Raw genomic sequence first — 27,920 nt, forward strand, 5'->3', positions numbered from 1 at the left:
CAAAACCCTCTAGTCTTCCCCTCCTCCATCCCCATTCTCCTTGTCCACTTCCACTCTGACGCGGCTGCCTCACTCCCAAACCCTCTACGACATGATGTCTAAGGACCAGCTCCGAGAGTTCAAGCTCTCCGAGAAGAAGTGCCGCAAGCTCCAAGACCGCGTTTCTAAACTCCTCGACGAGGCCCCGTTTCGATGTACCTACATGGGTATAATAATTATTAGGGGTGTGTGTGTGTGTGTGTATGATCACAAGTACTTATAAATTGAACGACGATGATCAGGTTAAAATGCCACGCACCGATAAAGACATCATGATCAGAGTCTCAATTAGCACGGTAATGTATAAGTAGGGAGGAATGTATGTACAACTGTACTACTGTGTTCCACGGGGAGAACACAGGTGTTTTTGTCCCTTCCAAAAGGGTTTGAGACTAATTATAAGCAATTAATTATTTAATTATTAGCAACTGCTATTATATATATATATATATATATATATATATACACACACACACACTTACGCACGAAACAGTTCAATTATTCTCAGCTTGTCCATAAAATATTTCCCAGCCATATTGCCACTTGCTCAATCGATTTGCAACTTATAAGTTCATGACCTCATCAAAAAGGGCGAAAATTAAGATTACAACTTGTATATATATTAACACTTTGCTATTACTTATAAATGAAATGAAACAGTAGCTACGATCGAATATGACACAACGATGTAAATATTTATTATATATATGCTCAAATTTATATTCCTTATTTTGGTTTTTGGACAACATGAATCTGCATTTAATTATCACAGGAGGAACCGATCATGTAGAACCTCTCTAGCTAGCTGCTACCTGGCTATTGCAAATTAAAGTACATTTAATAACCAATTCAAATTATTAATTATAAATTTGAAGGCAACGACAATTTCTTTGTAAAGAAATAAACTAGAGACCAGACGTGTAAGGCACGTTGGTAGCCGGCAACCAAGAACCGCCACCGATGAAGTTTGCGACGGTGAATTGGGCAGCTGTGGATGCACTAGTAATGACATGATAACCAGGCCAATTGACCCTATTGGCGGTCGAGGAGCCAGGCCCTGTGTTGGCATACTCCCCATAGTACAATGTCTCGAGGGCAAAATCACCGCTCCATTCCATCCATCCAGCAGGGTCAATCAAACTGTCTAGGTACGTTTTCATGAAAACTGTGCGTGAATACTTCTGCCATGGCCTCCCTAGGTATGTATTGACAGAGCTTTGGGAAGATTTTAAATCAGAAGCAGCCGTGACTCTGCTAGCGTGAATGGAAATCCCAGTGTTTTGGTTAGGATCTGTCCTTCCTTGTGCAGTGATAGTATTGGTCTTGTTTGGAGGATAACGTGCGTAAATGTTGCAGTTTTGCAGAACAACAGCCGCATTGCCAAAGATAAAGTCCACCGTGCCATATATGTCACATTCCCTATAGAATTGCCTCTCGGAATGCACATAGAGAGTGTCTTGATACCCTTCAAAGCTGCACTTGTAAAATACTGAGAGATCGGACCCTGAACGCAGAGCCACGGCCTGATGATTTGCTGCTCCGGCAGTATTCTGGAATGTGATATCTCGGGCGATGAATCCGTCTCCCACCACAGCTGCAAGTTCCAAACAAACATTTTTTTTTATGTCAAACCAATGATATATCTTAATTAAATTTAGCCCAAAATCTTGATTAGACAAAGCAATCTATGATGGCCACCTTTAAGATAACTGCACTTGATCTTAAGCCACAAAAATCAAACCTTGAAACTTTCTCCAGGCGGGCCATACCTAAAGACTTGCACCAATTTTTTAATGATATATATGTTTTCCTTTCTTCAAATTAGCAAATTAATGGAGCCCTATTGGTTGCCAGAGGACCATCCAAGATTAATTTGTAGATACAGACTGTCTGGTCCATGAGCTACAAAGAAGTTCAAACTGGGTTAATCTTGTCATTTGGTAGATGACATGCATGGCTAGACACGTCTTCGACTTTTTTGACCAATTACAGACGTACAGCACTTGCATATACTATAATCTATTGCCCAGGTAATTTTGATCTTCGAAGTAATACTTAAAACCCAGCCATAAAAAATTCTACCCATCGGTCTCATTTACTAATTTTAAATGGTTAAAAATTATAAACTGTCGACTTCCATGAAGAAAAATCTGCAGGGTAATAATCAATAAATTAAAGCTGCCGTCTTTTTACGAAGAAATACCTCTAGTCCTGTGCAACCAACTATATATGCCCCAATTGGTATTATTTTAAGAAAAATGATTTAGTCACGAATTTATAAATTGACATGATTTGATATGTTACATACGTTAGATTGTAAATTTACTTTTGTTATAAAATAGTTCTAACGTATCATATGAAATCATATCAGTTTGTGAGTTATTTTTGTGACTATAACACTTTCCATTATTTTAGAACATTGATGCCATATATAATTCCAATATGTTCAACTCCAAAAATGGTCATATCGTGTAAATTTATAAAAGAGTGCTACTATTTTAAGATCGATGCTTACGTGACTTAATTTGATTTAGAAGATAAAAATTTTAAAATTCAAATCTTACAAATTAAATCTTATTATTTATATAATGTGAGTGATATGCTCTACACATCAACTTGAGAATAGAATAACTCTATAAAATATGATCAAAACTATATATATGTAGATCATGAATCATGGTCCCCATTCTTTAATTAAGTACTCCTTAAATTCTAAAATCAATTTTCATGGTGACATTAAATGAAATTTCCTTTTGTCCAATCTAGAAATCCGAAGGTGATCATAATACCCAAAATAAAACAAGATAATTATGATAAGAAACCAATCCTAGCAAGATACAGCTACCTAAACAAGTACATGAAGACCTCGCGGATATCAGAGACCTGAAAGGATCATCATGCATCGTCAACAAATAATATTTTAGCATCTCAAATTCAGATTATTCCACAAATCATGATCTCACTTAATTCCTTATTATCCACTCATGATGAAGAACCCATGCCAGTTGCGTTACGTATATATGCCGAATTCAATTTCAAATAGGTCAGTTAACACAGCAAATCATCGTATTACAAGAATTTCGGGTTTAATTAGTAGTGATCCCAAAAAATCACTGCTTAATTTCTTGCGTGAGTTGCTTTCATGCATCTTTTTGAACGTATCTAGTTCCACATCTTTCGTCTCTCTCGTAGAGATTCTCTAAATTAATATTTTAGGTGATACCCAATTAGCTTTAAACTATATAATTTTTCATGACCAGGACGAATCCAAATTATCCAGCACACAACTTCTAATTAATTAATTAATTAATTACCGAAGTAAATTAATTGAATTTGCTTACCAACAGTGGCTGAGTTGAAAGTTGTAGAACCTCCGCCAACACTTTTGCTCCCTGTGACTATGGTCTTTCCCATGCCATCTCCCACCAACATAATGTTGTTCAGATTTATCTGAACGTTTTCTTTGTACGTCCCTTGCTTCACGTATATCACATACCTCCCACTTCCCGATCGCTTCGACGCTGCGGTTATCGCCTCCTGTATCGTCTGATAATTCCCCGACCCATCTTTGGCCACAACGATGTTGGCCTGAGATGCCGGAGAAGAAGATTGCAGGAGTTTCCGGTCCCCGCCCTTGACCCAAGTTGGGAACCCATCTTTATACTCTGGCTCAGAATACGGAACATTGTTGGTAGCCAAAACGTTGCTGATTAACTTGGAAACATTGTTGGACATCAAGGGAAAGATATAGTCGGAGACCCCAAGCTCAAGGAACCCGGCTCGGCACGTCTCGAGGTTGGTCAGAGCAGTGCTGAGCCATGTTTGAGCATCAGTTTTAGTGCACTTGGTGCCAGGGTCTACAGTGTAGTTAAGCCGGAGAATGGTGTGCTCATAGAGCTCAAGACAATCATTCCATGCAGCCTTTTCGAGAGCGTTCCGGCACTTGGTGCCTAGTGAAAGCACGTTGCTTTTGGCTTTGAGGGTACGTTCAAGGGCTAGTTGCTTTGAAATCTTGAGGAAATCGGACTTTTGATGTATGGGGATATGGCTGGGCTTATGGGTTAAGAAATACTCACACGGCTGAGGGTGTGGGGTTTGGCTGCACCATTTTTTCACATCTTCTGAAGAGTAGCAAAAAATTGTTGGCAAAAATAAAAGTGTGACGAATACTCGAAGTGCCATAATATTCATGTTGGCCTTTCGATAGGTATTGGATCGATTGTTTAAATAAACAATAGATAGATGTGCTTAAGTAATGGGACGATATCGAGAGGGATTTTGGGGGTTTGTGTAGGCTTCATGTCCCCCAAAGGGCTACTTATATAGAAGATCAGGAATCAGTAGTACCCGTTGAAATAAGTTGGGTTACTGTCCGTGGCATTATTGATCACAACCTCTAATTTGTTATTAATTCCCGTATTAATCTTTTCCCTATTTTTTTTTAAATAATTCCATATATTTTCTAAACGTCACGTTAATTATAGCACGCAACATTAATTAATTAATTGGGGGGAGGGGGGCATTCTTAATTTTCAGGAGATCCGAAAATTCGATCTTTCTACTAGCGTTTCCTCTAGCTAGCTAGCTGATCTTATCATGCGGTCTTATATATCCCAATTAATTAATTTTAATTAATTTGTTTGCCCTCATCCCTAATGCACGTTGTGGGACTTGCATGTGCCACGTCATGATCCGAAAGAAAATTAAGATCGATCATACGCTAAAATTACCATTTTAAATTTTATGAGCTGAAATAACATCTGCCGACATGATGCAACTTTTTATAGCACGTACGTACACTATATTGATTTGCAATTAATATTGTTGATGTTATTTTCTATAAAATAAAAAATAAATAATTTTGACTCTAACTTTATATATGTTGACCTGAAAATTATGTCACAATATGGTTGGAGGCATGAAACAGCTTGCTGATGACCCATAGATATACACGCAACAATCAATAGCTAGCTAGCGTGCCGGATTAGGATGTATGTTATCGATCAACTGAACTTACCAAAATAATTTCTTAATTCCTAGCTAATTAGTACTTATTTTTTTAAATTATTGGAATATTGTATAATATATATATATATATTCGAATTATTGCATGCCCATTAATACTAGGTACTCTAGATGATCAGTACGTACTTATTATCATGAACTAATTATAACGAAAGCTGGACGACTTTTGGATTCATGAATCGGAAAAGATCGTATTTTCCCCCAAATTATTAAAACATGAGTTTAAAGCTGAAACTCTTTGACAATTATCAATTTCTAGAACTCTCTCTCTCTCTTTCTCTCTCTCTCTCTCTCTCTCTCTCTCTCTATATATATATATATATATATATATATATATATATACACACACACTAGTCAATATTAGATCACATCAAATTAAACCAGCCACTGATGATCGATCACGATGCGCGTCTAAACTATATGGTTAGGGCTCTAATTTTCCATTGAACTTTCGAATGTTGAACTGGGTGGCTTTGGTCCATGGCAAAATCCAAATCGATTTCATTCCCTTAGGTTAATTAAGACTCATATATAGACAAGTAAGAATGGAGGTGCGCGCATGATGATGAATTAGCTTTATATTAATATAATTGTCTTTATATATATATATACAGGTCTGCAACTCTACCTGCCTATTCCTTTTTATTTTCTTTGACTAAGGGCCTTGTATAATTCTTCAATTCTTCAAATATCAATAATTATACATGCATTTTTACTTTATTTTTTAAATGATACAAATTAAGGAAAAAAAAAAAAAACTCAAATTCCTAATTGGTAATGTTTATTAATGAAGACTCGATGATCCTTAATTTGGTCTAGCTAGCTAGGCATAAGGCCCATGCATGTACAAACTCCTTAATTCCTTCGGAGTGCATATATATATATATATATATATATATATATATATATGTCTCCCTTGAGAGCACAAAAAATAATCAGATAATACAGTTTGCTATATTGTATCTTCATTTTATACGTACCATACGTAGATAAAATCCTCTTATAAGAGCTGCTGCATGCCGCGTCACGCGTCACATACTCATGTACATGATTATTCCATTTGAATGGTAATAATTGTTTGCTTTCTTTTTGACTGAATATGCATCGATCTTCGTCATTTTTTATGTGCAGGTTGTGCTTTTCTTTTTAATATGTGTATAGTTCGTGAGACTTGACGTTAATATTATATATAAATAAGCCGCGTGTCGGGTGAGTGATGAATTATTGTCTGCATTAATCTGCTCATTAGAATATTGTTGATAGCTAGCGTACGTGCTTATTTGGTCTCACCTTATTGGTAATCATGTCTTCAAGTTTAGGTTGACTTATTGAGCTGATTTCATAGGCGAAGTTTAATGTAAAACTAGTATAGGCTTAATTTTATTATTAGATGTCACCAGGTATAAACAACCATCATATATATGAGGTTAAATTAATGCCACACACGGATAAAGACATTATATATGGTGATCGATAAGGAATGTACGTACAATTCGGGATGACAAGGTCATGATGTATTAATTGGATTTTGAAAACCTTAACATTGTTTTATTAATACGTTTCTCTTTTTCTTTTTTCTTTTGTAATCAAATTTAAACTCCCATTAATGGTACTACGTACGTTATACGTAGTTATTGCTTAAAAGAAAATTAGCTATATATAGCTTGATACCATGATCTGTCTGCATCCCTCAAAATTGCAGTGCCTAATTCTTTGTGCACTTTAATTTTGGATACAATTTATTTAAGGACAGATAATTAATTAAGTTAATCCTTTTGGATCAACGCTAAGTACTGCATGGATCGAGACACAGATTTAATAAGTAATTCATGTATCAATCTAAAAGATATTTTATAAGATATATATTTATATATAGTTATAAAGAACATGATCATGATCTGGCAAGAATTGAGATTAAACTTCAAACTTGAACACCAGAAGTACTCCTTTTAAATTCTCCAACAGAAGGTGTGTCTTCCCTTTTTAGTAGGAACAGTGTTTTTGTCTTTGACATGATCATTGTTGAGGGAAAAATGAGTTAATTGGCATATTCTTGTGAAAACCTATGTAAAGTTGAGTTGTAACAAGTGTTGATGCATTGGTACATGAAAAAGATTGAAGTGTGCTCAACATGGCTCGACTGGCGCTCGACTGGCGCTCGAGCGGAATCTTCCAGAGAGGTTTGCTCGATGGGCGCTCGACCTGGCGCTCGAGCGGAACCAGGCAGAGTGGTTCGCTCGAGGTGAGCTCGACTTAGCGCTCGAGCGGAACCCAGGCAGAGTGGTTCGCTCGAGGTGAGCTTGACGTAACGCTCGAGCAGAACCCATCCAGAGTGGTTCGCTCGATGTGCGCTCGACTAAGCGCTCGAGCGGAACCCAAACAGAGTGGTTCGCTCGAGGTGAGCTTGACGTGGCGCTCGAGCAGAACCCATCCAGAGTGGTTCGCTCGATGTGCTCTCGATGTTGCGCGCGAGCAGAACTCATCCAGAGACGTTCGCTCGACCTTCGCTCGACACCTCGCTCGAGCGGTTTCAGAAGATAACGTGCGCTCGACCTTCGCTCGACACCTCGCTCGAGCCAATGTTCAAGACAACCTAAAGATTCATGTTTTGAGCGCCGTGACTTGCTGGGACTATAAATAGAACAGATCAATTCTGTTCTGAGGTGTGGAAAAATAGAGAAAAATCCTAAGTGTTTCAAGAGCCAAAGAGAGAAACCTATTTCTCACCTTGTGAATCTCTCTTGGATAAACACATATCCACCACACCACACTCAAGATAAAATCTCATTCAAAGTCCATTGAAATGGACGTGTTGTTGGCCAGAAGGTTTCCGGAGCTGCTGTGATGCAGAGATCGAGAGGTTCTCGTGGAAAGCTATAGAAGGTCGGAGTTCCGACATTACATGCGTGTAGAGATCGAGTGGGTCATTCGTGATGTTGCAAGCCAAGTTTAGGAACTACAAAGGTTTTGTGAGTGTCTCTAAATTGGTTGTAATAAACTTTTTCTATAGTGGATTTTAGGTGATACCTTACACCCGGAGTGGTTTTAGAATTTGAAGAAGTTCTTCAAATGAGTTTCCATTTCGTGACCAAAATCATTGTGTTAATTGTTTTGGTCCATTGATTAACTGTTTATTTGTTTCTAATATTGAAAAGACGATCAAAATTGGAATACACTTATTCACCCCCTCTAGGTGTAGTGATTGGTAGAACCACTGCTTTTCAATCATGAATTAGTTATTTCTCTAGTCATGTCTTCCTTCGTACTTTCCAGCTAGCTAGTTGCCACTTCCTTATTAGTGCTATATATATATATATATATATATATATATATATATTCCTCAATCTCTACAATTATTTCTAAATTGTCGGTTTTAAAAATTTTAAAAAAAATGATGATCATGAAATCTAGTCATGTAGGTATATATAATTGTCAAAGAAAATCCTAAATACTTAGCTTTGGTAGTTAGATCTACATGTGGCTGCAACGTACGTGTTCTAATTAATTAATTTGTGGCTAAAAATTGTCCAAAACATATATATATATATATATATATATATATATATACACACACTATATATATATATATATATATGTTTGCTTTATATTAATAGACTAGATAAAAAAGTTGATCTATTTTTATCAAAATGTTTCAAACAGCTTGACCATGCATTTCTAAATAATTTGCTAACTCATTAAATAAAAATGCGGCCTACCTTATAACTAGAATTCGATCCACTTGTCAACGCTGTTTGATTAGTAATAATATGTATGCATTACGTTATCTTAATATATATTTGAAAATCAGGTGATCACCAAACCTAGCTAGCTAGGGCTTGCGTTGGAGCATGACTCGTTTATGTTCTGCATGCAACATTTGAATCTAATTTCAACCTCCCCCCAAAACTCAAAGAAAGAAAAAAAATAAGAGAAAATAATTAACTGAACTAATCCAGCTTTACGTTGTCTTGAAGAATATTATAAATTGAAATGCTCGAAACGTCATCGGTCAACAAAAGAATATATATGCTCTAGAATTTGGTCCAGATGGAACTCGGCCCTTGCATGCAGGTTTATCTCGTGCATGCAAACCTTTTCAATATTAATCCAACACCTTTTACCTACCAAAAAATTCTCTGATCTTTCTCAAAGAAAAAAAAAAATCATCTAATTTTATATACGTATACATGATGTGTATATATATATATATATATAAGGTGTGGTTCTGACCGGACTGTCAGAGAACGCCCAATTCCATGCATGCATGCCTAATCTATCTCATATAAAACTACAGAAGCCAGAATGAAATTAAGGTCAAACAAAATTAATGTCACTTAATTAGGATATAATATATATTAGTATAAGATTCTTATAAAAAAACAAAAATAAGTTGGAATATAAAATTAAAAATCAAGTAACTATAATTTGTGTAGGGATAGGCGCTAGTTATATATATATAGATATATATATATATATATATATATATAACAATCAAAGAAAATGATGTTCGATAAAATTATATGTCTATTTACACATAAATATTGCCAGTGGGAAACCTTAACCGGCTTGGTTGAACATAAGGCCGAACCACTTGGCAATGATACTGGAAAATAATAACTAATTCCATTGAAAATTCGACTTAAGGGCATGAATAATCAGCAATTATTCGTGTCTATCTGATTAGCCGTTCGGCTATTGGCCATTCGATTGTGTGTAATTCTACGCATGCATAATCCTTAATTTTCTATAACTAAAATACGGTTGCCCAAATGACTAGTACGAAAATTTAGTCATGCTAAAATAAAGCTAATTGTCACTATCTTATCTTATCATGAAGCTAGATGTGATTTTTAATTTGTGTGGATAAAATATATGGAAAATGATAGTATGATTTTCAAATATGTCCACTCTTATTTTTTTATTTTTTTAACGGTTAAAGAAGTGATTATTAGTGAATTTATATTTATATTTTATTTTTTCGTAATGATTAAGAATGTTTAAAAAATGTTTAAAACAAAAACAAAAAAGCTCATTTACATTAGTGTGCATATTTGGGTGCACATTTGGTGTACACCCTCGCATTGTCCAAAATATATATAGCAATGATAATTGAACACAATAATGGCACCAAAAATTATCATTTACATCCTCGTATAAACTACATATACTTAAGTCTCGTTTATTTTTATAACTCCTCTCAACTTATCTAATCTAATCATTACAATTTTATCAAATGTCCACATAAAATAAAATAAATAATTCAACATTTTCAAATCTCAAAACAAAAATTATATTAAAAAATATATTCTAATAATATTTTATTCAATTTTTAACATTAATCTCAACTCATATTTATAACAATATGAGTGAGCATTTGTGAAAACAAACGATGATTCAATCTCAACTTTAACTTTTAATTTTCAGATGATCCTTCATGGGGGAAAAAGCTCTTGAGAAGTCCAATTTGAGTAAAAACATGCATTCATTTTTAAAATTTAATTGAATACTAATCGTGTAACAAAATTATAAGTCCAATATATATATATATATATATATATATATATATATATTCTTAATTTGTTAATAAAATAGAAGTACTACCTCGATCGGCCTGCATGTATATCCGCCAAAAACTAGAATATTACATTATTTAATTTGATTGAATTACCAGTATTTTCCTGGGATTTTAATAGCCTTATTTGTTTATAAAGATGAGATAAAAGTTTAATAAAATATTGTTAGAAATTAATTTTTTAATATAATTTTTATTTTAAAATTTAAAAAAATTAAATTATTTATTATATTTTATATAAAAATTTGAAAAGTCTCATCTCATCTTTAATAACCAAACCAAGCATTAATCTCTCGACTTCGGCTCTTAAATTATTTTGATTTACCCTATTCCTTAAGCAGCTTATAAAAGCCCACCAAAAATGTTCACAGTACGTATAATTAACAAATATGGAAATTCACTGCTATCTGACGTTAGTTTTGACCCGAAGACAGCTTTGACGTAATGGAAACAGACATTATCATTCAAAGCAAGAAAAAGACAAGGAAAGTTAAAGAACATCATCGCTGATCTGATGATCACGTCGTTAATACTGTTATTATATATATATATATATACGACCATGAGTACATACCTTTCGTCTTATTGACTGCTATTAAAACTAGAGACATTAACTTAATTTGGTTTGGACTTTGGACTTTAAACCAATATTCGAGAATGAAGAATCAAAACCATGGATGCATGCAGCAGGTAGCTCACCAACAACTAAATTTTGTGTTTGACTTTGGAATCTAACGCTCGATCTTGAAGTACTTCCTTGGTTTACGTTTCCCGGCCATGCCGCCAGATCAACCCCCCACCCACTACGTACGATGGCATGAAAAATCAGCTTTCATAATGCCTATCAACAGCAATATGGATTCTTGAAAAGTTGACACTTTAATTATAAATATATAAAATAAGCTTTTGAAATTAGTTGGCAATTTTGTTAGTTGGAAGTATATATCATATCTGGTACGTATGATATTTATGTAAAATAATCTTATACATTTACCATCAATCATTTTAGTAATTTAACCCTTATGGATTTTTTTTTTCAAAAAGGAATAATGTTAAACAATATTACGAATCGATCTATCTACGCCTACACGGTAGAGGCACGGGTTATTAAGTTAAATTCTCTCTTAATAAGTATATTCAACAAAATATTTAATTAAAATAAAAATAACACGAGGAGTCAAGACTTAAGTTGAAATATTTTCTGATACTATGGGAAATAGATGAATTTAATTCTTAATTTATTCTACCAAAGGGAATAAGACGAACATTAATCTAAAGGCAGTGAGTTGGGCTTTCGTTTTTGGGCCTCTTGGATTGAGCACAAACAAACCGTACCAAGAAAAAGCCTACATCCAACCCAAACCGAATGTCAGAAATTATGCATGACCCAATGGCAAGTTGCAAAGCTATTTCTCGCTTTCTTTTGTTCCAAATCAGTTTATTCTTTTATTAGAAGGATGAAAAATTCGAATGAAAGTCCTATTATATTAGAAACAAAAAGTCTATTTGCACCCTGGAGGAGGACCCCCCGCGTACACGGGCCTCCACGTGGATAAATGAAACGCTACGTTTCATTTGCAAATTCCCTTCCCTGCGTTTCAACTGCAGATTTCCTTTCCTTCGACGCAACACAAAGCACATCTCTGCTTCCATCTCTCTGCATTCATTTTTATAGGCGAAGAATGTACCCATCCCAAGTGAAGAAGCTTCGCCACCAGAACCAAAGCCAAATACCAAACCAATACCACCATAAAAATCCAGTATTTTAACCAACTATTTTACTAGGTACCCGTCGTTGGTTGCAGAAAGGTAAAACTGTACTAATGGGTGGCTAAAGATATAGACAAATAGAAAAAAAAAACTACATAAAACAGAGCTGCTCATACCCACGACGAGGAGGAAAATGAAGAGGATGAAAACGAGATGGGGGTTCAACGGCACAACGGCTTCTAGCGCAGCGGTGCAGTTTCGACGGCACGAAGACGAGATGGTTGATGCCCGTTGCTTAGATGGCCAAGGAATGAAGAGGATGAAGAAAAGTTTTGAGATGCAAAACAGGGACGAGTTTGGCGCTTGGGAATTGGGGAAAACCTGCGAGAAGTTCCAACGGGAATACCAGAACAAAGAAAAACCTGATCTTGAAGCCGACATAACCTACTTTCTGGTACTTTACAGCTTCTGCAAGAGCCAAATTGATCTAAGTTTCCCTGAAAATAACATAAACTTTCGATCAAGATGGAGACTTTTGCAAGGGGCTAGAATTTGAGGTAGGTGAAAAGCGTGCCTGGCAGAGAAAGTGTTGGGAAAAATATGATTCGCAGGAACAGTAGATCGAGAGAAATATATAATGGTTTTTCAATACACGCTTTATTTGCAGATTAGTCATCGAGTTTTTTTTTAATATATATTAAAATAATAATATAAATGTGACGTGGTTACACGATTCCGCAACAGATACCTAACGGCGGGTACCTGTAACAGAATTGTATTAGAAATAACGCCGGCTGGCCCAAAATAAGACATTCTCATTTACTTTGAAGCCCAGCAGCCAAATTCAGGCTTTTCGAACTTTAGCATCTACCCATGTTTAGCCCACAATTTTGTAAATTGATAATCTCATGCCTTGTCTTTAAATTAAACTAAAAAATAAGAATATAGAATCATGGATACAAATAAAGGACGCGCCAGGTAGGGGTCGAACCTACGACTTTCTGCTTAGGAAACAGACGCTCTATCCACTGAGCTACAGGCGCAACTCTTTGCTTTGAAGCTATAGTACTTAATATTTTAATTGTTTCCACAATTTTTACGTCATGAATCCAAATAAAATGATCTTTAAAAGAAAATTAAATATAAATATTGAAACCCATCCTTTCCCTCTCTCTTTCTTCAGAGAGAACCCTAGCCCTCTCCCTCTGTCTGTGCCTCTGTAACCGTGAAAATCTAAGCTTTTGACCTTTTACATCATCGTATCGTACGGTTCTCTGCGAGTTTGGTACTTCAAGTTATACACCTGATCGAATACTCTGCGTTTTTTCTACTGGTAATCATAAAACCACTGTAATTTGGAAACCCAGTGCTCGATGGCGGAGACGACGACGACTACTACTACTCTCTCCTGCGCTCGATGTGGCAACCCTGCGCATCTTCAGTATGTTTATTTTTCGCTTTTCTGTTTTCTCAACTGAAAAAAGGATTAAAAATTATCTCTTTCTCTGTCTTTCTTGATCAAATGTGATTCTGTTGCTATAATAAGTATTTAGCTGAATTACCTATCGAAAAAATAAGTATTTCGCTGAATTTCTGTTATTAGAGAGAATTGATATAAATTGAGGATGTTAATGAAAAAGTCTAAAAATTGATTGAAACTTATCCGTTTGTGGTTTTTATGGTAGTGCTGAAGAAAATACGTAGAGAAACTTGAAAAGTAAGCTATTTGCACACATAACGCACGAACGTTTTGCTCAACGTTAGGTTCATGGCTGTACCAGAGCTGGTTTAGGATGGTCTATTAATTTTCTTGATGTTGTTGAATGTTCGCCTCACTGTCTCGGATCCAATTTGTTTCGTTTGTAGGTGTCCCAAGTGCATGGAATTAAAGCTTCCTCGTGAAGGTGCTTCTTTCTGGTTTGTAATCTTTCCCTGCTTCGCGTTTTCAATTTGGACAAATATATGCATTATGTATTTGATCTTACTGCTTGAGGAAGCTGGCAGAATGGTTCGTGCCCTAGGCTATCAAGGAGATATTTCTAGAACACATTATGTGTACTAAATTTTATACATACTGTGTGGACACAGGGAGAATGATTTCTTTTTAACTTCCTTCATCATAGTTCGCACATTGGGCTTTGGATGACAACTTGAATTGTATTTGGTCTTTGAAATTTGGAGTGAGCTATGCTTTTTTATTTTTTCCAGTTCGCATATGATTTATTTCTTGACAGCACTCAGGATTGTTTCAAGGCTTCTTGGAGCTCTCATAAATCAGTGCATTTGAAGGCAAAGCTGTCCTCACTTGGGACAGGTACTCCGCATGAACAAAATTCAGACTTACTTAATGAAGGTTGGCTATATTGCTTGAAGAAAGGACAGGCTCGAACACCAAAACTTCCCCATTTTGATTGGACTGGGTATTACTCAAGGATTTTTGCTGCCTTCATATTGATATATCTTACCCTTCTGTTTATCTTAGTCAGACATTTATGTCTGATGGTTTTAATTTAGATATTTCTTCTTTTTTGGTCTCTGCAGGACCTTTGGTTCATTCCTACGCCTCCTCATTTTATTTTTCCTCTTCATATTTTTTTTTTCTTTATTTTTGGGTGGGGGGATGTAACGCCCCTATGGAAAGTCCAAACCACATGGCTTGTACTTCAAAATGACTAGTCACTGATATAATTGGAGCTCATTAGAACGTTATAAAGAGCAAGAATTTCTCTTTCCCAAGTAACATGGAATCTCATACACCATCTACCCTTATCATTGTCATATGAAGTGTCACAATCTACTATTTATAACACCCAAATGGAAGGCCCAAACCACATGACCTATACTCTAAAAAGACTAGTCAATGATGCAATTGGAGCCCCCATTGGAATCTTATAAGGAGCTATAACTTCTGATTCACAAACAATATGGGATCTCATACACCACATACTCTTATCATATGGGGTATCATAGGGATCTCTCTTTTTCAATGATGAAAATCTTTTGTAGAAATGTTCAGGGCTATAAATGCAATATTAGAAATAGACATAAGATTTCCTTGATTGATTTAAAATATTAGGACTGATATCAACCATCTGCCCGATTAATAATAGCTGGGGAAAAAGCATAGAAAATTGTGCCATTATGATTGGTTGAAGATGGAAAAGTATGCCTGCAGCAAAAACAATCTTGAATAGGGGAAGAACCAGCTCGGAGCTATTCTTTTATTGGGGCCGTGTTCTTATTATGAACCTTATTGGTAGTCATTCGACTTTCCCACCCTAATATCATTTATGAGTATATGTTTTTTTTAATAAGTATGATTTTTTCTAGCTTTAACCCCTAGGGGTTGGCTCAAGTGCTAAAAGCCTTGGTCTTGGTGGTATGCTTCCTAGAGTCTAAGGTTCAAATCTTCTTGCGTGCAAACAATTTCTAGGGGCCATTGGACTAGGGGAACTTCCCCTTGAATTACCCGAGATGCACTTGTAGGAAACTCCTTGCCGAGGGCCTGTGCACCTCTAGAATTAGTTGGGACTTTGTTCTCAGACACTCGTACCAATCAAAAAAAAAAATTTCTAGCTTCTATCATTTTCTTGATGCCTGTTGCTTTGCATATTAATTTCTTTTTATTGTCAAACCATGATTACTATCTGTTCTTATTCAGGACACTAAGGCCATATCCAATAGCTGGTAGACGTGCTGTACCAGCCCATATTGAGCATCCTGACTGGGCAGTTGATGTGAGTTATTTTTACTTATTCTGTAGTTGGAATCATTTGTTTTTTTACATGTCTTTATCAGTTTCTATACACGTGTGTCCTGGCCTCTCACTAATGCATTTTCAATCAACAAATATGGATACACAGAAAAATTTTAAATGGACATTGTCTTTACTGACTTATCGAAAAAGAAATATGCTTAAGCTGTGTTGTTGTTGTTCTCTTCTCACAAAAGTTCTGAGGAACAGTCCTCTCTGTTTCTCTCTCTCACGTCTATGGTGTTTGATGGAGTTTTCATGCGACTTTCCTTGCCATTTAACTTGTAGGGTATCCCAAAAATTGAGCCCAATAGTGATCTGCAGCATGTCGTTGAGGTACACGTGCACTCACTCTTTCAGTGTTGTCTAGTTATGGCTATAATTTGGGCCTCTTTTCTTTTCTTTTTTTTCCTTTCTAATTGATGTATTTGTTTTGAAGATCAAAACCGTGGACCAAATTGAGAGAATGAGAGAGACTTGCAAAGTAAGTTCTATTTGTAAGTTTATGTTATAAGAGCAGGTTCTATAATTCAAGCAATTATTGTATGACATCTCATTCTTTCATCCGTGGTCTTCCTTTAACTATGCATTAATTGCCAACTGTATGCACATATAGTAACATATTACTGCATTCTCTTACTCATGTTACAGTGGTGTCGCATGATCTCTAGTGTTTTGCAGAGGGTAGGATAGTGAATCTGGTAACACTGGCTCATCTAAGGCTATCCTAGGAAGATGATTTTTGCAAAAATTCTTGAACATTGTTCAAAAGTTTTCACTTTTATTTTTAATTTTCCCTTGGGTTTCTTCTGTTGCTGATTCTATTTGTGAGTATAGTCAATGATTTTTTTGGATAGTTAGAGCATACTCGATGATTTGAGTAAAAATAATTAAAGAGCCTATATTGAAAACACAAATTCAATATTTTCTGTGAAAATAATAATGCTCCTTATTGTAGTTGTCTACATTTTTTTGGTACTTCTTAGGCAAGGTTTGGGATGGAAAGATGGGTGAGGGTATGAATAGGAAGAAGATAGCTTCGAATGTTGTTTTCAGTGAATTTAAGTCTTTTGTGGTGGTGAGGGATGGTTCTGGGGTGCTTATCACTGAACGTGATTGGAAGTTTGTAAAAAAACTGCACTTGGGTTCAGCTGCAACAAGTTGGTTTATCAAGGCACTGGACGACTGCTTGAAGTTAAGGAGAAGAGAGTTCTACACAGCTCATCGGGAAGGAGATAGGGGATTCATAGCTCAACGATGTTCCAATCCTCAAGGAGCATTCATGGCATTGGTGGAATATAAACAGGGGGGCCGTCGGAACTGTATTTTCATTCCTGAGGATCGTGAGGGAGCGGGATGGAGGAGGATGTTGGAGGTGTTGAGGGAGGTGCTGCCTCAACAACTCCAGTCGACGGCAGTGCTGCCTCATTCCAGCGGCAGCATGGATGCTTTACAGAAACCAAGTTATCTGGACATTACTAGAGGTACTGTTAGACTGGACTCTAGTCCTGACATGCATGGGAGGGATGGTGGTTTGGTTGGGGTGCAGAGTAGTGGGGAGGATGGTAGGGGACGTGATGGCCTTGACAAGGAAGGTATGGTTCGTCTCTTGTCAGATATGCAGGCTCAAATTAGTACTCTGCAGAGTAATTTGGAGAAAGTGAAACGCAGTGTTGTGGAGGGGGATTGGAGGGAGTTGGGCTTGGGGCTGGATTGTTCCAAAGGGAAAGGCCACTCTGCATATGGGCTAGGATACGCCCAGCAGGCCCAGCAAGCCCCCTGCGTGGCTCAACAGGCCCAGCCTGTCAAGTGACAGGCCGTGGAGACTGCTTGGAGACGTCGGCCTCCAAGGGCCGAAACTCCTTCGTCGTCGGGTGGGCCTCAACACCCACCGCCGACAATGGACCAGGGGCCGCCGTCAGAGGGGGTGGGTCTCCCGTCGTCACCTGGGGTGCTGGAAACAGTGGCAGAGCTCCGAGAAACAGGGGAGAAAGGTGCGATGGAGGTTGACGGAGGATGTCGAGGTGCTCACTCATCAGAACTAGCACAGAAAGTTGCGACGGAGGCTCTGAGGTCTCTCTGACGTTATTGCAACAGTTCTGTCCACTGGGGAGTGAAGTTTCAGGGGCGATGGTCATGGATCTAATTTCGGGACCTGCAATGATGGGTGCGACAGAGGTAGCCGATGCCCCTGCGACGTCGGGGTACGCCCAGATCATGTCGCCGACCACCGTCGAAGGCTCAGGAGTAGCTCAGGTACTGCCCATGTTGGCGGAAGTGGAGGAAGAGGCTCTGAAGGTAGTGGAGGTCGAAAATGATGAGCCTGTTGGGAAAACTTTGGAGGATGGGGAGGTGGATGAGGGGTGTAACACTCGGAACTTGTGGGTGGAGGATATGGAAGGGGGGATCGATGGGGGCACTGGGTCAGTGGTGTTGAAGGAGGCTGATTCTATGGTCCAACCAACGGATCAGCTCATGGGCAGCGGCTTTGAGGGCGATAAGGATGAGTTGGAAAGTCCTATCCCATTACGTATTATTTCTCCAAAGCCAGTGTACAATATAACAGACGATTGGCTGTTAAAAAAAGTAGAGGAAGTTCAAGAGTGTGTGGGAATTTCGTTTGCTGGGTATGAAGAACAATTTAAGGCCCTGTTGATTGCAATGGAGGCAGGGAGACCTACGGTTCTGAAATCAGCAGTGAAACGGGACCGGGAGTTGAAACGTCTCAAATGCTCTATTAATTACGACAACAAGGAGGGAAGTGTGGGGAGGGAGAGGTTGAAGGGTAAGGGCATTTCGTTATTTAATGAAACCTAAAATCCTCTCATGGAATGTAAGGGGGATCAATGACGTGAATAAACGTCTCCGTATTAGATCCCTCATTCGGAGTTGGAAGGCTGACATTGTATGCCTTCAAGAGACTAAGTTGTGTGGCGTTGGTAGATACATAATTCGAAGCTTGTGGGGCTGTTCCTTTGTGGGGTGGTGTTCTCTACCCTCATCGGGGGCTTCGGGAGGGGTGTTGGTAATGTGGGATAAGCGTGTGGTGGAGATGGTCGAGAATTGCATGGGGAAATTCACAATGGCTGTATCTTTTAGGAACACTGAGGATGGGTGGTTGTGTGTGTATGGGCCCAATGTAGAAAGAGATAGATGCTTTTTGTGGGAGGAATTGGTAGGTCTTCACTCCTTATGGGATTTACCCTGGGTTTTTTGCGGAAATTTTAATATTGTTCGGTTCCCTAGTGAGAGGGCAGGGGCCTCTACGTCGTCAGGGGCAATGGAAGCCTTTTCAGAGTTGATCTTTGATCTGAATCTTGTGGATCTTCCGCTGGTTGGGGGGGCCTACACTTGGTCCAATAGCCGAGGGGGGTCCCGGCTGGACAGATTTCTAGTCTCCTTTTCTTGGGAGACGCATTTTCCGGACCTATGTCAGAAAAGGCTGCCACGTGTTTGTTCCGATCATTTCCCAATTTTGCTTGATTGTGGTGGTATTCGTGGGGGTAGACGCTCCTTCAAATTTGAGAATATGTGGATGGAAGTTGAAGGATTTGCGGATAAGGTAAAGGTTTGGTGGGACAGTTATTCTTTTGAGGGTACCCCTAGTTTCATAGTGGCGGGACTTAAAGCTCTCAAGTATGACCTGATGAAGTGGAATGAAGAAGAATTTAGACATACGGAAGTGCAGAAAAATATCCTTTGGGATGAGCTGCAGGCTTTGGAGGAAGGGGTAGTTAATGCGGACTCTTTATTATGGAAGAAAGTGGTGGTGACAGAAATTGAGAAAGTATTGTTGCTAGAAGAAATATCTTGGAGGCAAAAATCAAGGGCACTTTGGTTGAAGGAGGGGGATAAATGTACTAAGTTTTTCCACAAGGTGGCTAATTCACATAGGCGCAACAATGCCATTGAAGTACTCCATTCTGGTCCTAGTGTGTTACATTCTTCTGAAGAAATCCAAGACCACATAGTGCAGTATTATGAGGATCTCCTTGCTGAAAAAGAAGAATGGCGCCCCAAACTAGATGGTTTACCCTTTGCTCAATTGGATTTGGATGTAGCTGGATGGTTGGAGAGGCCTTTTGATGAAGAGGAGGTGCATCTCGTGGTGAAAAGTATGTGCAGAGACAAAGCACCCGGTCCGGATGGTTTCTCTTTGGCTTTCTTTCAGGAGAGTTGGGACATTGTGAAGGAGGAAGTGATGCAGATTTTCCATACTTTTCATTCTAGTCAAAAGTTTGAGAAGTCACTAAACGCTACTTTCATTGCTCTCATTCCGAAAATAGCCGGTGCATATGAATTGAAAGACTTCCGGCCTATTAGTTTGGTAGGGGGGATTTATAAAATCATATCAAAGGTGTTAGCTAATCGTATGAGTTTGGTTATGGACAAACTCATTTCCAAACCTCAAAATGCATTTGTAAAGGGCGGCAAATCCTGGACTCAGTGTTGATAGCAAATGAGTGCTTGGATAGTCGGTTGCGAGAGGGCACCCCGGGGGTTCTTTGCAAGCTCGATATGGAGAAAGCTTATGACCATGTATGTTGGGATTTTCTCCTTTATATGCTTAGAAGATGTGGTTTTGGGGATAGATGGTGTGCTTGGATTAAACATTGTCTCTCAACCGCTTGATTTTCGGTCCTAGTCAATGGAAGACCTTGTGGTTTTTTTCAATCTTCCAGGGGTTTGAGACAAGGGGATCCACTATCCCCTTTCCTTTTTGTCATTGTAATGGAGGCATTGAGTCGTATGTGGAGGCTGCTGTAAGGGGGGGAATTCTTGCTGGTTTTTCAGTGGACAGCAATAGTAATACCAGCTCCATTTCGCATTTACTCTTTGCAGATGATACGCTCATTTTTTGTGATGCTGTAAGTGGCCAGATTCAAGCTTTAAGGGCAGTTTTGTTGTGTTTTGAAGCTGTTTCGGGACTCAAGGTGAACTTGGGGAAGTCGGAGCTGGTTCCGGTGGGGGAGGTGAACAATATAGCCTCTTTAGCGGAGTTACTAGGTTGCAAAATTGCCTCTCTCCCTATGACATATCTTGGACTCCCCTTAGGGGCGTCTTTCAAAGCAAAGAGCATTTGGGATGGGGTGGTAGAGAAGGTTGAGCAACGACTTTCAGGATGGAAACGGCTATATCTATTGAGAGGGGGAGATTAACCCTTATTAAAAGCACTCTTTCCAACCTTCCCACTTACTATCTTTCTCTATTTCCATTACCGGTGGGTGTGGCAAACCGGTTACAAAAGTTGTTTAGAGCTTTTTTGTGGGGTGGTATGGGGGAGGAATCCAAATTTCACCTTGTGAGTTGGCAAAGGGTGAGCTGTCCATTGGCGAATGGGGGGTTAGGGGTACGAAACTTGTGTGTTTTCAACAAGGCACTCTTAGGGAAGTGGCTGTGGAGGTATCATAAGGAAGGGAATTCGCTGTGGAGAGAGGTTATTGATCATAAGTATGGTTGTGAGTGGGGGGAATGGTGCTCTAAGGAGGGTAGGGGGACTTACGAAGTAAGCCTGTGGAAATTCATAAGGAAGGGGTGGAATACCTTTGAAAAACATCTTAAGTTTGAGGTGGGTGATGGAACACGTACCCGCTTTTGGTTCGATGTATGGAGTGGGGAGAGTCCTCTTTGCCTGGCTTTCCCAGGTGCTTTTAATTTGGCTGGAAATCAGCAAGCTCCAGTTTCCGAAGTTCTATGTCGTGCCAATGGGATGGTCACTTGGAATGTCACTTTTACAATAAATGCTCAGGACTGGGAATTAGAAGAGCTGGCAGAGTTTTACAGTTACTTATATTCAGCAAAGCTAGGGGTCAATGGGGGAGACCGTATGTTGTGGACTCACACGAGGAAAGAGAAGTTTACTGTTAAATCTTTCTATAAGGCGTTGACAGTCCTACAGCCCACTTTCTTTCCATGGAAGAGTATATGGAAGGTGTTATTGCCTTCTAAAGTTGCTTTTTTCACTTGGACAGCTGCTCATGGGAAGATATTGACGGTTGACAATTTAAGAAAACGAGGTATGGTGATCATGGAGTGGTGCTACATGTGTAAAAAAAGTGGAGAATCGGTAGATCACTTGCTCTTACATTGTGAGGTGGCTGGGGAGCTTTGGGCTGGTATTCTTAGTAGAGCTGGGCTAAGTTGGGCTATGCCCAAGAGTGTGGTGGACCTATTAGCGTGCTGGAATAGGTCTCATAGTAGTGCCCAATTAGCAGCCGTGTGGTGGATGATTCCTTTGTGCTTAATGTGGTGTTTATGGTTGGAAAGGAATGACAGATGTTTTAATAACAAGGAGCGTGCAATGGGGGAAATCTGGAACTTTTTTGTATTCTCTATTTTCCAGTGGTTTTCTGCTATTGTATTGAGGGGAGGGAATGTTCATGAGTTCTTATCTTCTTTCTAGTCTATTAGAATGTAATTAGGTGCCTCTCTTAGTATATTTCCTGTGTACTTGGGCACTGCCTAATTTCATTCACATCAATAAAGATTATTACTTATCAAAAAAAAGGTTTGGGATGGAACTGGGGTAAATTTAGTAAGTTCTGTTCATTGGCATAGATTCTGAAGTTCCTGTTTTACAACCATTACTCTCAGATTGCAAGGGAAGTTCTAGATGCAGCTGCTCATGTAATTCGACCTGGCGTGACAACTGATGAGATCGATCGGGTGGTTCATGATGCAACTATTGCAGCTGGTATGGGTTTTCCATTCTCCAGAATATAGTAATACTTACTAAGTCTTATTCCTGTTTTCTTTGTAAGTAATTAATAAGCACAAAAGGCACCACTTCAGCACACATGGAGTTCATAAGAGAGAATTTTATTCCTTTTTAAACTCTTGATCAAATTTTACATTTAAGCGTGCAATATATGACCAGATGGGTTGATTTAGTGATGAAGAATCAAGGGGAATAGGAAGCAATCTGTAATGGCCTAGATTCCACATGACGAGAGTACAATAAACTTGTTTGTCTCTTGAATTGAGTTTGCTATTGTTACATTTAAACTTTTTGCTGATTAGACACTAATTTGTTTGTACCATATTTGTCAGTGTGAGTACCCAGAGATCAACACATGGGATTAGGTTACTGGCTAGCCCGTTCAGACCACTGGCCTATTTTCACAGTTCAGTTTTTTTAAAATATATATATATATGTATGTATGTATGATAAGAAAAGATCGGCATGAGTATAAAAGTTTTGGTAGGAAGAAACAAAAAAAATGATTTAGGCCTCGTTTGGATAGTCAAATGAGATGATATGAGAAATTTGTGAATAGTAATGAGATTGTTTGTAAATAGTCGTGAAACAGTTTTGAGTTAAGATTTTTATTGAGTTTCGGGAAAGGAAAGAAAAAGTTGAATAAAAATATTATAAAGTTAAAATATTGTTAAATATAATTTTTTAATATAATTTTTGTTTTGGGATTTGAAAAAGTTTAATTGTTTTTTGTGTTTTATATGGAAGTTTGAGAAAGTTGTAATGATTTGATGAATAAGTATGAAAGAGAAATTGAAAAGTGTTTTGTGTTTGAGTGTTTAGATGTTGAGATGAGATGGAATGAGATGAGACCAACTGTGTATCCAAACGGGGCCTTAGCCTAATGTGTTGCACTCATTGCCATAGTAACGGAAATGGGTTTAATACATGGTGGCAGCAAACATTTGAACTTTCGAAACACTTATGCACATCACTTGCTCTCTAGAATTGGTTGAGCCAATGGGTCTTGGAGGGGTGTTATGCGAAACCCATCAATTTTACTGAATTTTTCCTGGTTTTAACTTGTTTTCTTGCTTGTCTTATATTTTAGTTGTAGCAAACCAGAGAATTGTGTCTATGTTACTTAGTCCAATTGCCATGCTGGTCCACTTATGGTAAACTGTGATTTTCATGGGGTACAGTGACACATGATGCTGTGTTAGACACTGATATCTGCTTGCGACTGCCATATTGTTGTCAGTTTTCATTTCTAAATCACTGATCAAAAAAGTTTTCATTTCTTAATTAACCATCGGGGGTGCTTATTGGTTTCCATGAACTTATTTTCTATGGTGGTTTGGATTAGAAGAAAGACAGTACTTATACCACTTTAAAGGGTTTTTTATGCATGTTTGGAGAAATATATATTAAGGTAAGATTCTAAAGAGAAACTGAGGGTAGCTATTCTTTCTTATACTCTGCTAATCATGTTAAACCATATGCCTTAATGTGATTTGTTTATTTACATGGCCATTGGTGATGCTGTATCTTCAGCTTTTTTGAGTTCTAGATCATGGCAGCATGCATTTCTAGCCTATAATTAATAAATTGTGCTTTCTTGAAATTCTACGTCAATGCAGGAGGATATCCATCTCCTCTCAATTATCATTTCTTCCCCAAGTCTTGCTGCACGTAGGTACTTCTATGTGTACTTTTTTTTTTTTTACTTTTCTTAAGATGGTATGGTATTGATCAGGTATATCTGCTTCAACCTGTCTCTTTGTTGCAGGTCAGTTAATGAAGTAATTTGCCATGGAATTCCAGATGCTAGGTATTTTGTCAAACCAATTCCTTAAAAAATTGGGTTATTGTCCTTTTTTAGTCATGAGTTACTTCATGTACATTGTTAGCTCTGCCACTCTCTCCAAACCAAAGTTTGAACACTATTCTCGATTCTTTGCTTCAGATATGTTTTCGTTTTGGGTTATCAGATTATGCTATAATTCTAAATTAAAACATCAATAATTTAAGTTGTCCAACAGTTAAAGGTTTAGAGCTTTTAGTCAGCAATGATAACTTCTAGGATTTCAGGTATGGGCTACGTGTTATATAAGTCACCTCATTTTCTATTCCATTCAGAGTGATTCTAGTTGGATCCGAGAACTGGGCTTTTGCCTGTACTTTCCTTTTGTGTGATCTAATGAGCCATGATTATGTTAATATAATGAGTTCTGCAAGTTATTAATATTTTTGTTTTCAGTATCTATAAACGTCAAGGTTAATCCTGGAGAAAACTTTCCTCACCAGATACTATTCTATTTGCTGCAGGACATTAGAGGATGGTGATATTGTTAATGTGGATGTGACTGTGTACTACAAAGGTGTTCATGGTACGAAGCTTTTTACTTGTATTATGAATTTCTATATTTCCAAAGAAGCTCCTTATTTAACCAATGGTTGATTCATCATGTAGGTGATCTCAATGAAACGTACTTTGTGGGTAATGTTGATGAAGAGTCTCAACGGCTGGTCCGGTGTACATATGAGTGCTTGGAGAAAGCAATATCTATTGGTATGTGTTGGATATGTCAGTTAAGTGATCTCTGAACTGTATGTGACCTCTCTGAGTTTGTAGTGCTGTTTTGGTTGGTGACCCTAGTACTTAAAACCAATGAAAGTACACTGCACTGACCATTATTGGTTAGCTTCTCACATTTTGGTGGCACCATGCGGACTCTGATTATGTGTTTAAAAGTTTATTTATTTATACTTGACATTGCCACCTTTAACCATTTGGTCGAAGTTAAGCTTGTGATTTTTCACAATAATATCTGCCCCACATGTGCATTGCACTGGCAGATCACTTCTTCTTCTTCTTCTTCTTCTTCTTTTTTTTTTTATGTTTTTGATAGGTAATCAAGAAGTTTTATTCATAGAAGTAGGCAAAGCCCAAGTACACGGAGTATGCATGAGTCACTGGTAGATCACTTCTATGGATGGGATAATGCAAATTGTCCTTGTTCTGGATATACCTCTAGTTTGCAGAGTGTTAAAATGTCACTATCATGCTTTATTGATATCTTCCTGTTTTATCTGAAATTTGCAGAATTTATTGTAGTATAATAATTTGAAGACTTTCAATCTTGTATTGAGTTTTAAGGACTTGAAATATAAAATTTGTTTTCTGCTTTTTTTGTCAAAATCAGTGAAACCTGGAGTTCGATTCCGCGAAATTGGGGAGGTCATTAATCGTCATGCTTCAATGTCGGGGCTTTCTGTGGTAATGTTTAACACTGATCTGCAATTGTAAGCATCTTTCATTCTATCATATGACTGATGGTCTTTGGAAACTCTTCTCTATTTCTGTTGCGCAAGTAGGTAAAATCATATTGTGGTCATGGTATTGGAGAGCTCTTTCATTGTGCACCCAATATTCCACACTATGGACGTATCCTAAATTAAGCTGTGGCTTTTTAAACCCCACATTTTTTATAGTATTAAATTACTTCATTCTTTTCATGGGAAATTAACGGTGGAGTATAACAAATGCACTCTTTGATAATACTGTGAAAAAAGTTCTATTACTTTTTGCTTGCCTCATTTATGCATCAGTGACCTTAACGCAAGCAGGAAATAAAGCCGTTGGTGTGATGAAGGCTGGACAAACCTTTACAATTGAACCAATGATCAACGCTGGTATTTGCATATTATATAAATATGTACTAGTTGAATTGATTATTTATCTGCTAGTGACATCTCAATAACTGTTCTGAATAGGGGTTTGGCGTGATCGGATGTGGCCTGATGGATGGACTGCTGTCACTGCTGATGGCAAACGCAGTGCTCAGTTTGAGCACACCCTTTTGGTAACTGCACATTTCCAGCTTCTTTTGGCATTGTTATTGGGTTAAGTTGGTCAATGTTACTGTAATTGGTTTGAAGTGGTCCTCGAAGCATATAATCTGAGACTACTACTAGACCACAGTCTATCATTTTGATTTGGGTGCACTGCCCATATTTCTCCATGACCTCCCACCCTCTTTGAGAAAATGCATACCTGTTAAACATGATCGTTGATAATTTATACTTAGCGTGTGATATTCCCGACTTCTTCTGAAGTCAGTCGTTCATCTTAGGAACCACTCACAACAATCCTTGAGAGGCTGTAGTTTAAGTTTGTAAATCAATTCCATTGTTTCGGTTGAAACTCTCTAACTCAGAAATGCTAGGAAGACAAGACAAAATGTGTTATTGTTTACACGGTAGGATGTTAACATGTCCATGGCTGATGCAAACTCTTGAAAAACTAGCCTGGAATATTCTGGTGATTGATCTTTTGAAGTTAGCCTGATGTCCTGCACTACCTAGCTTAATTTTAACATTGTTTCTATGATTTGAGTTATAAATTTGATTAACCTCTGAGCATATCAAGGAATTAAATGAACATTCAATACCATACATGCCGTGATTAGAATATTAAAAAAAAAAAAAGGTGCAATGCTATATTCCACCTAAAATCATGCCATCCTTTGTCACACGTACGTGGCTTTATACGTCATACACTTGGTAATCACTAGCATGTGCCATATAATAAGTATGACTGGGGATGATAAATTTAGGATATGGATCAGTATTTCTTTAAAAAAAAGATTTGTTGCGTATGTAGATGAATCACCATTCACCATGGTCTCTGTATTGATGTTTATGACCTCAGTTATGCTTGAAGCTCTCGTAAGATATTGACCAGACAACCGGTTGTGTTTGATTTAGCAAACGATATTTACTTTCCTTGTTATCCTCCTTTAGGTGACAGAGACCGGAGTCGAGGTTCTAACAGCGCGATTGCCTTCCTCCCCTCGTGTGTTTCCTTGGCTAAATGCATAACATCGGTGATTGTCTGTGGTGAAGCCAGATAGTGGATACAATACAAGCGAATCATCTCCCAATGACACCATCCCTAAACTATCGCAAATCATTGAGGACATATTACTTTTTACTTTTTCGCTAGTGATGTTTGCGACTGACTGCATAAATACCTTAAATTGATGCGAAAGGTGCAGAAGTGTGCTTTGGTGTTTCACATCTTGATGACCCTTCTTGCCCTTTTTTATTTTCTACATACA

The 27,920-nt window shown here is 37.9% G+C and overlaps 2 protein-coding genes and 1 non-coding gene across 4 annotated transcripts; 1 reads left to right on the forward strand and 2 right to left on the reverse strand.

The window, feature by feature from the left end:
* Positions 1-745: 745 nt before the first annotated feature.
* LOC121238588 (pectinesterase 2) lies at positions 746-4,331 on the reverse strand. The gene is made up of 2 exons (XM_041135526.1): positions 3,381-4,331; positions 746-1,633 (listed from the first exon to the last, which is right to left on the reverse strand). The coding sequence occupies exons 1-2, from the start codon at positions 4,228-4,230 to the stop codon at positions 945-947; spliced, it is 1,539 nt and encodes a 512-aa protein (XP_040991460.1). The 5' UTR covers positions 4,231-4,331; the 3' UTR covers positions 746-944.
* Positions 4,332-13,316: 8,985 nt separating this feature from the next.
* TRNAR-CCU lies at positions 13,317-13,389 on the reverse strand. The gene has a single exon. It is a non-coding gene; the product is annotated as a tRNA-Arg (tRNA).
* Positions 13,390-13,488: 99 nt separating this feature from the next.
* Positions 13,489-27,877, forward strand: LOC121238589 (methionine aminopeptidase 1A). 2 transcript variants are annotated; one of them, XM_041135527.1, is made up of 16 exons: positions 13,489-13,787; positions 14,213-14,263; positions 14,581-14,766; positions 16,008-16,083; positions 16,389-16,436; positions 16,540-16,584; positions 22,695-22,794; positions 24,438-24,489; positions 24,587-24,628; positions 25,126-25,187; positions 25,271-25,369; positions 26,004-26,077; positions 26,176-26,245; positions 26,428-26,493; positions 26,575-26,663; positions 27,604-27,877. In XM_041135527.1, the coding sequence occupies exons 1-16, from the start codon at positions 13,720-13,722 to the stop codon at positions 27,679-27,681; spliced, it is 1,206 nt and encodes a 401-aa protein (XP_040991461.1). In that variant the 5' UTR covers positions 13,489-13,719; the 3' UTR covers positions 27,682-27,877. The 2 variants fall into 2 exon arrangements, with proteins under 2 accessions (XP_040991461.1, XP_040991462.1); XM_041135528.1 differs by lacking the exon at positions 27,604-27,877 and having other exon boundaries at positions 13,499-13,787; positions 26,428-26,516; positions 26,575-26,667.
* Positions 27,878-27,920: the final 43 nt, after the last annotated feature.

This window comes from Juglans microcarpa x Juglans regia, chromosome 7D (genome assembly GCF_004785595.1).
Source record: "Juglans microcarpa x Juglans regia isolate MS1-56 chromosome 7D, Jm3101_v1.0, whole genome shotgun sequence".
Taxonomy (NCBI): domain Eukaryota; kingdom Viridiplantae; phylum Streptophyta; class Magnoliopsida; order Fagales; family Juglandaceae; genus Juglans; species Juglans microcarpa x Juglans regia.

What these genes read in the sequence shown, in the direction of transcription:
- LOC121238588 (XM_041135526.1), bottom strand. Translation starts at nt 4,230, where the DNA reads ATGAATATTATGGCACTTCGAGTATTCGTCACACTTTTATTTTTGCCA. An exon ending in TTTCAACTCAGCCACTGTTG is followed by an intron (nt 1,634 to 3,380) that starts GTAAGCAAATTC and finishes TGGAACTTGCAG; the next exon opens with CTGTGGTGGGAGACGGATTC.
- LOC121238589 (XM_041135527.1), top strand. Translation starts at nt 13,720, where the DNA reads ATGGCGGAGACGACGACGACTACTACTACTCTCTCCTGCGCTCGATGT. An exon ending in CAATGTCGGGGCTTTCTGTG is followed by an intron (nt 26,078 to 26,175) that starts GTAATGTTTAAC and finishes TTGCGCAAGTAG; the next exon opens with GTAAAATCATATTGTGGTCA. An exon ending in TGAACCAATGATCAACGCTG is followed by an intron (nt 26,494 to 26,574) that starts GTATTTGCATAT and finishes TGTTCTGAATAG; the next exon opens with GGGTTTGGCGTGATCGGATG.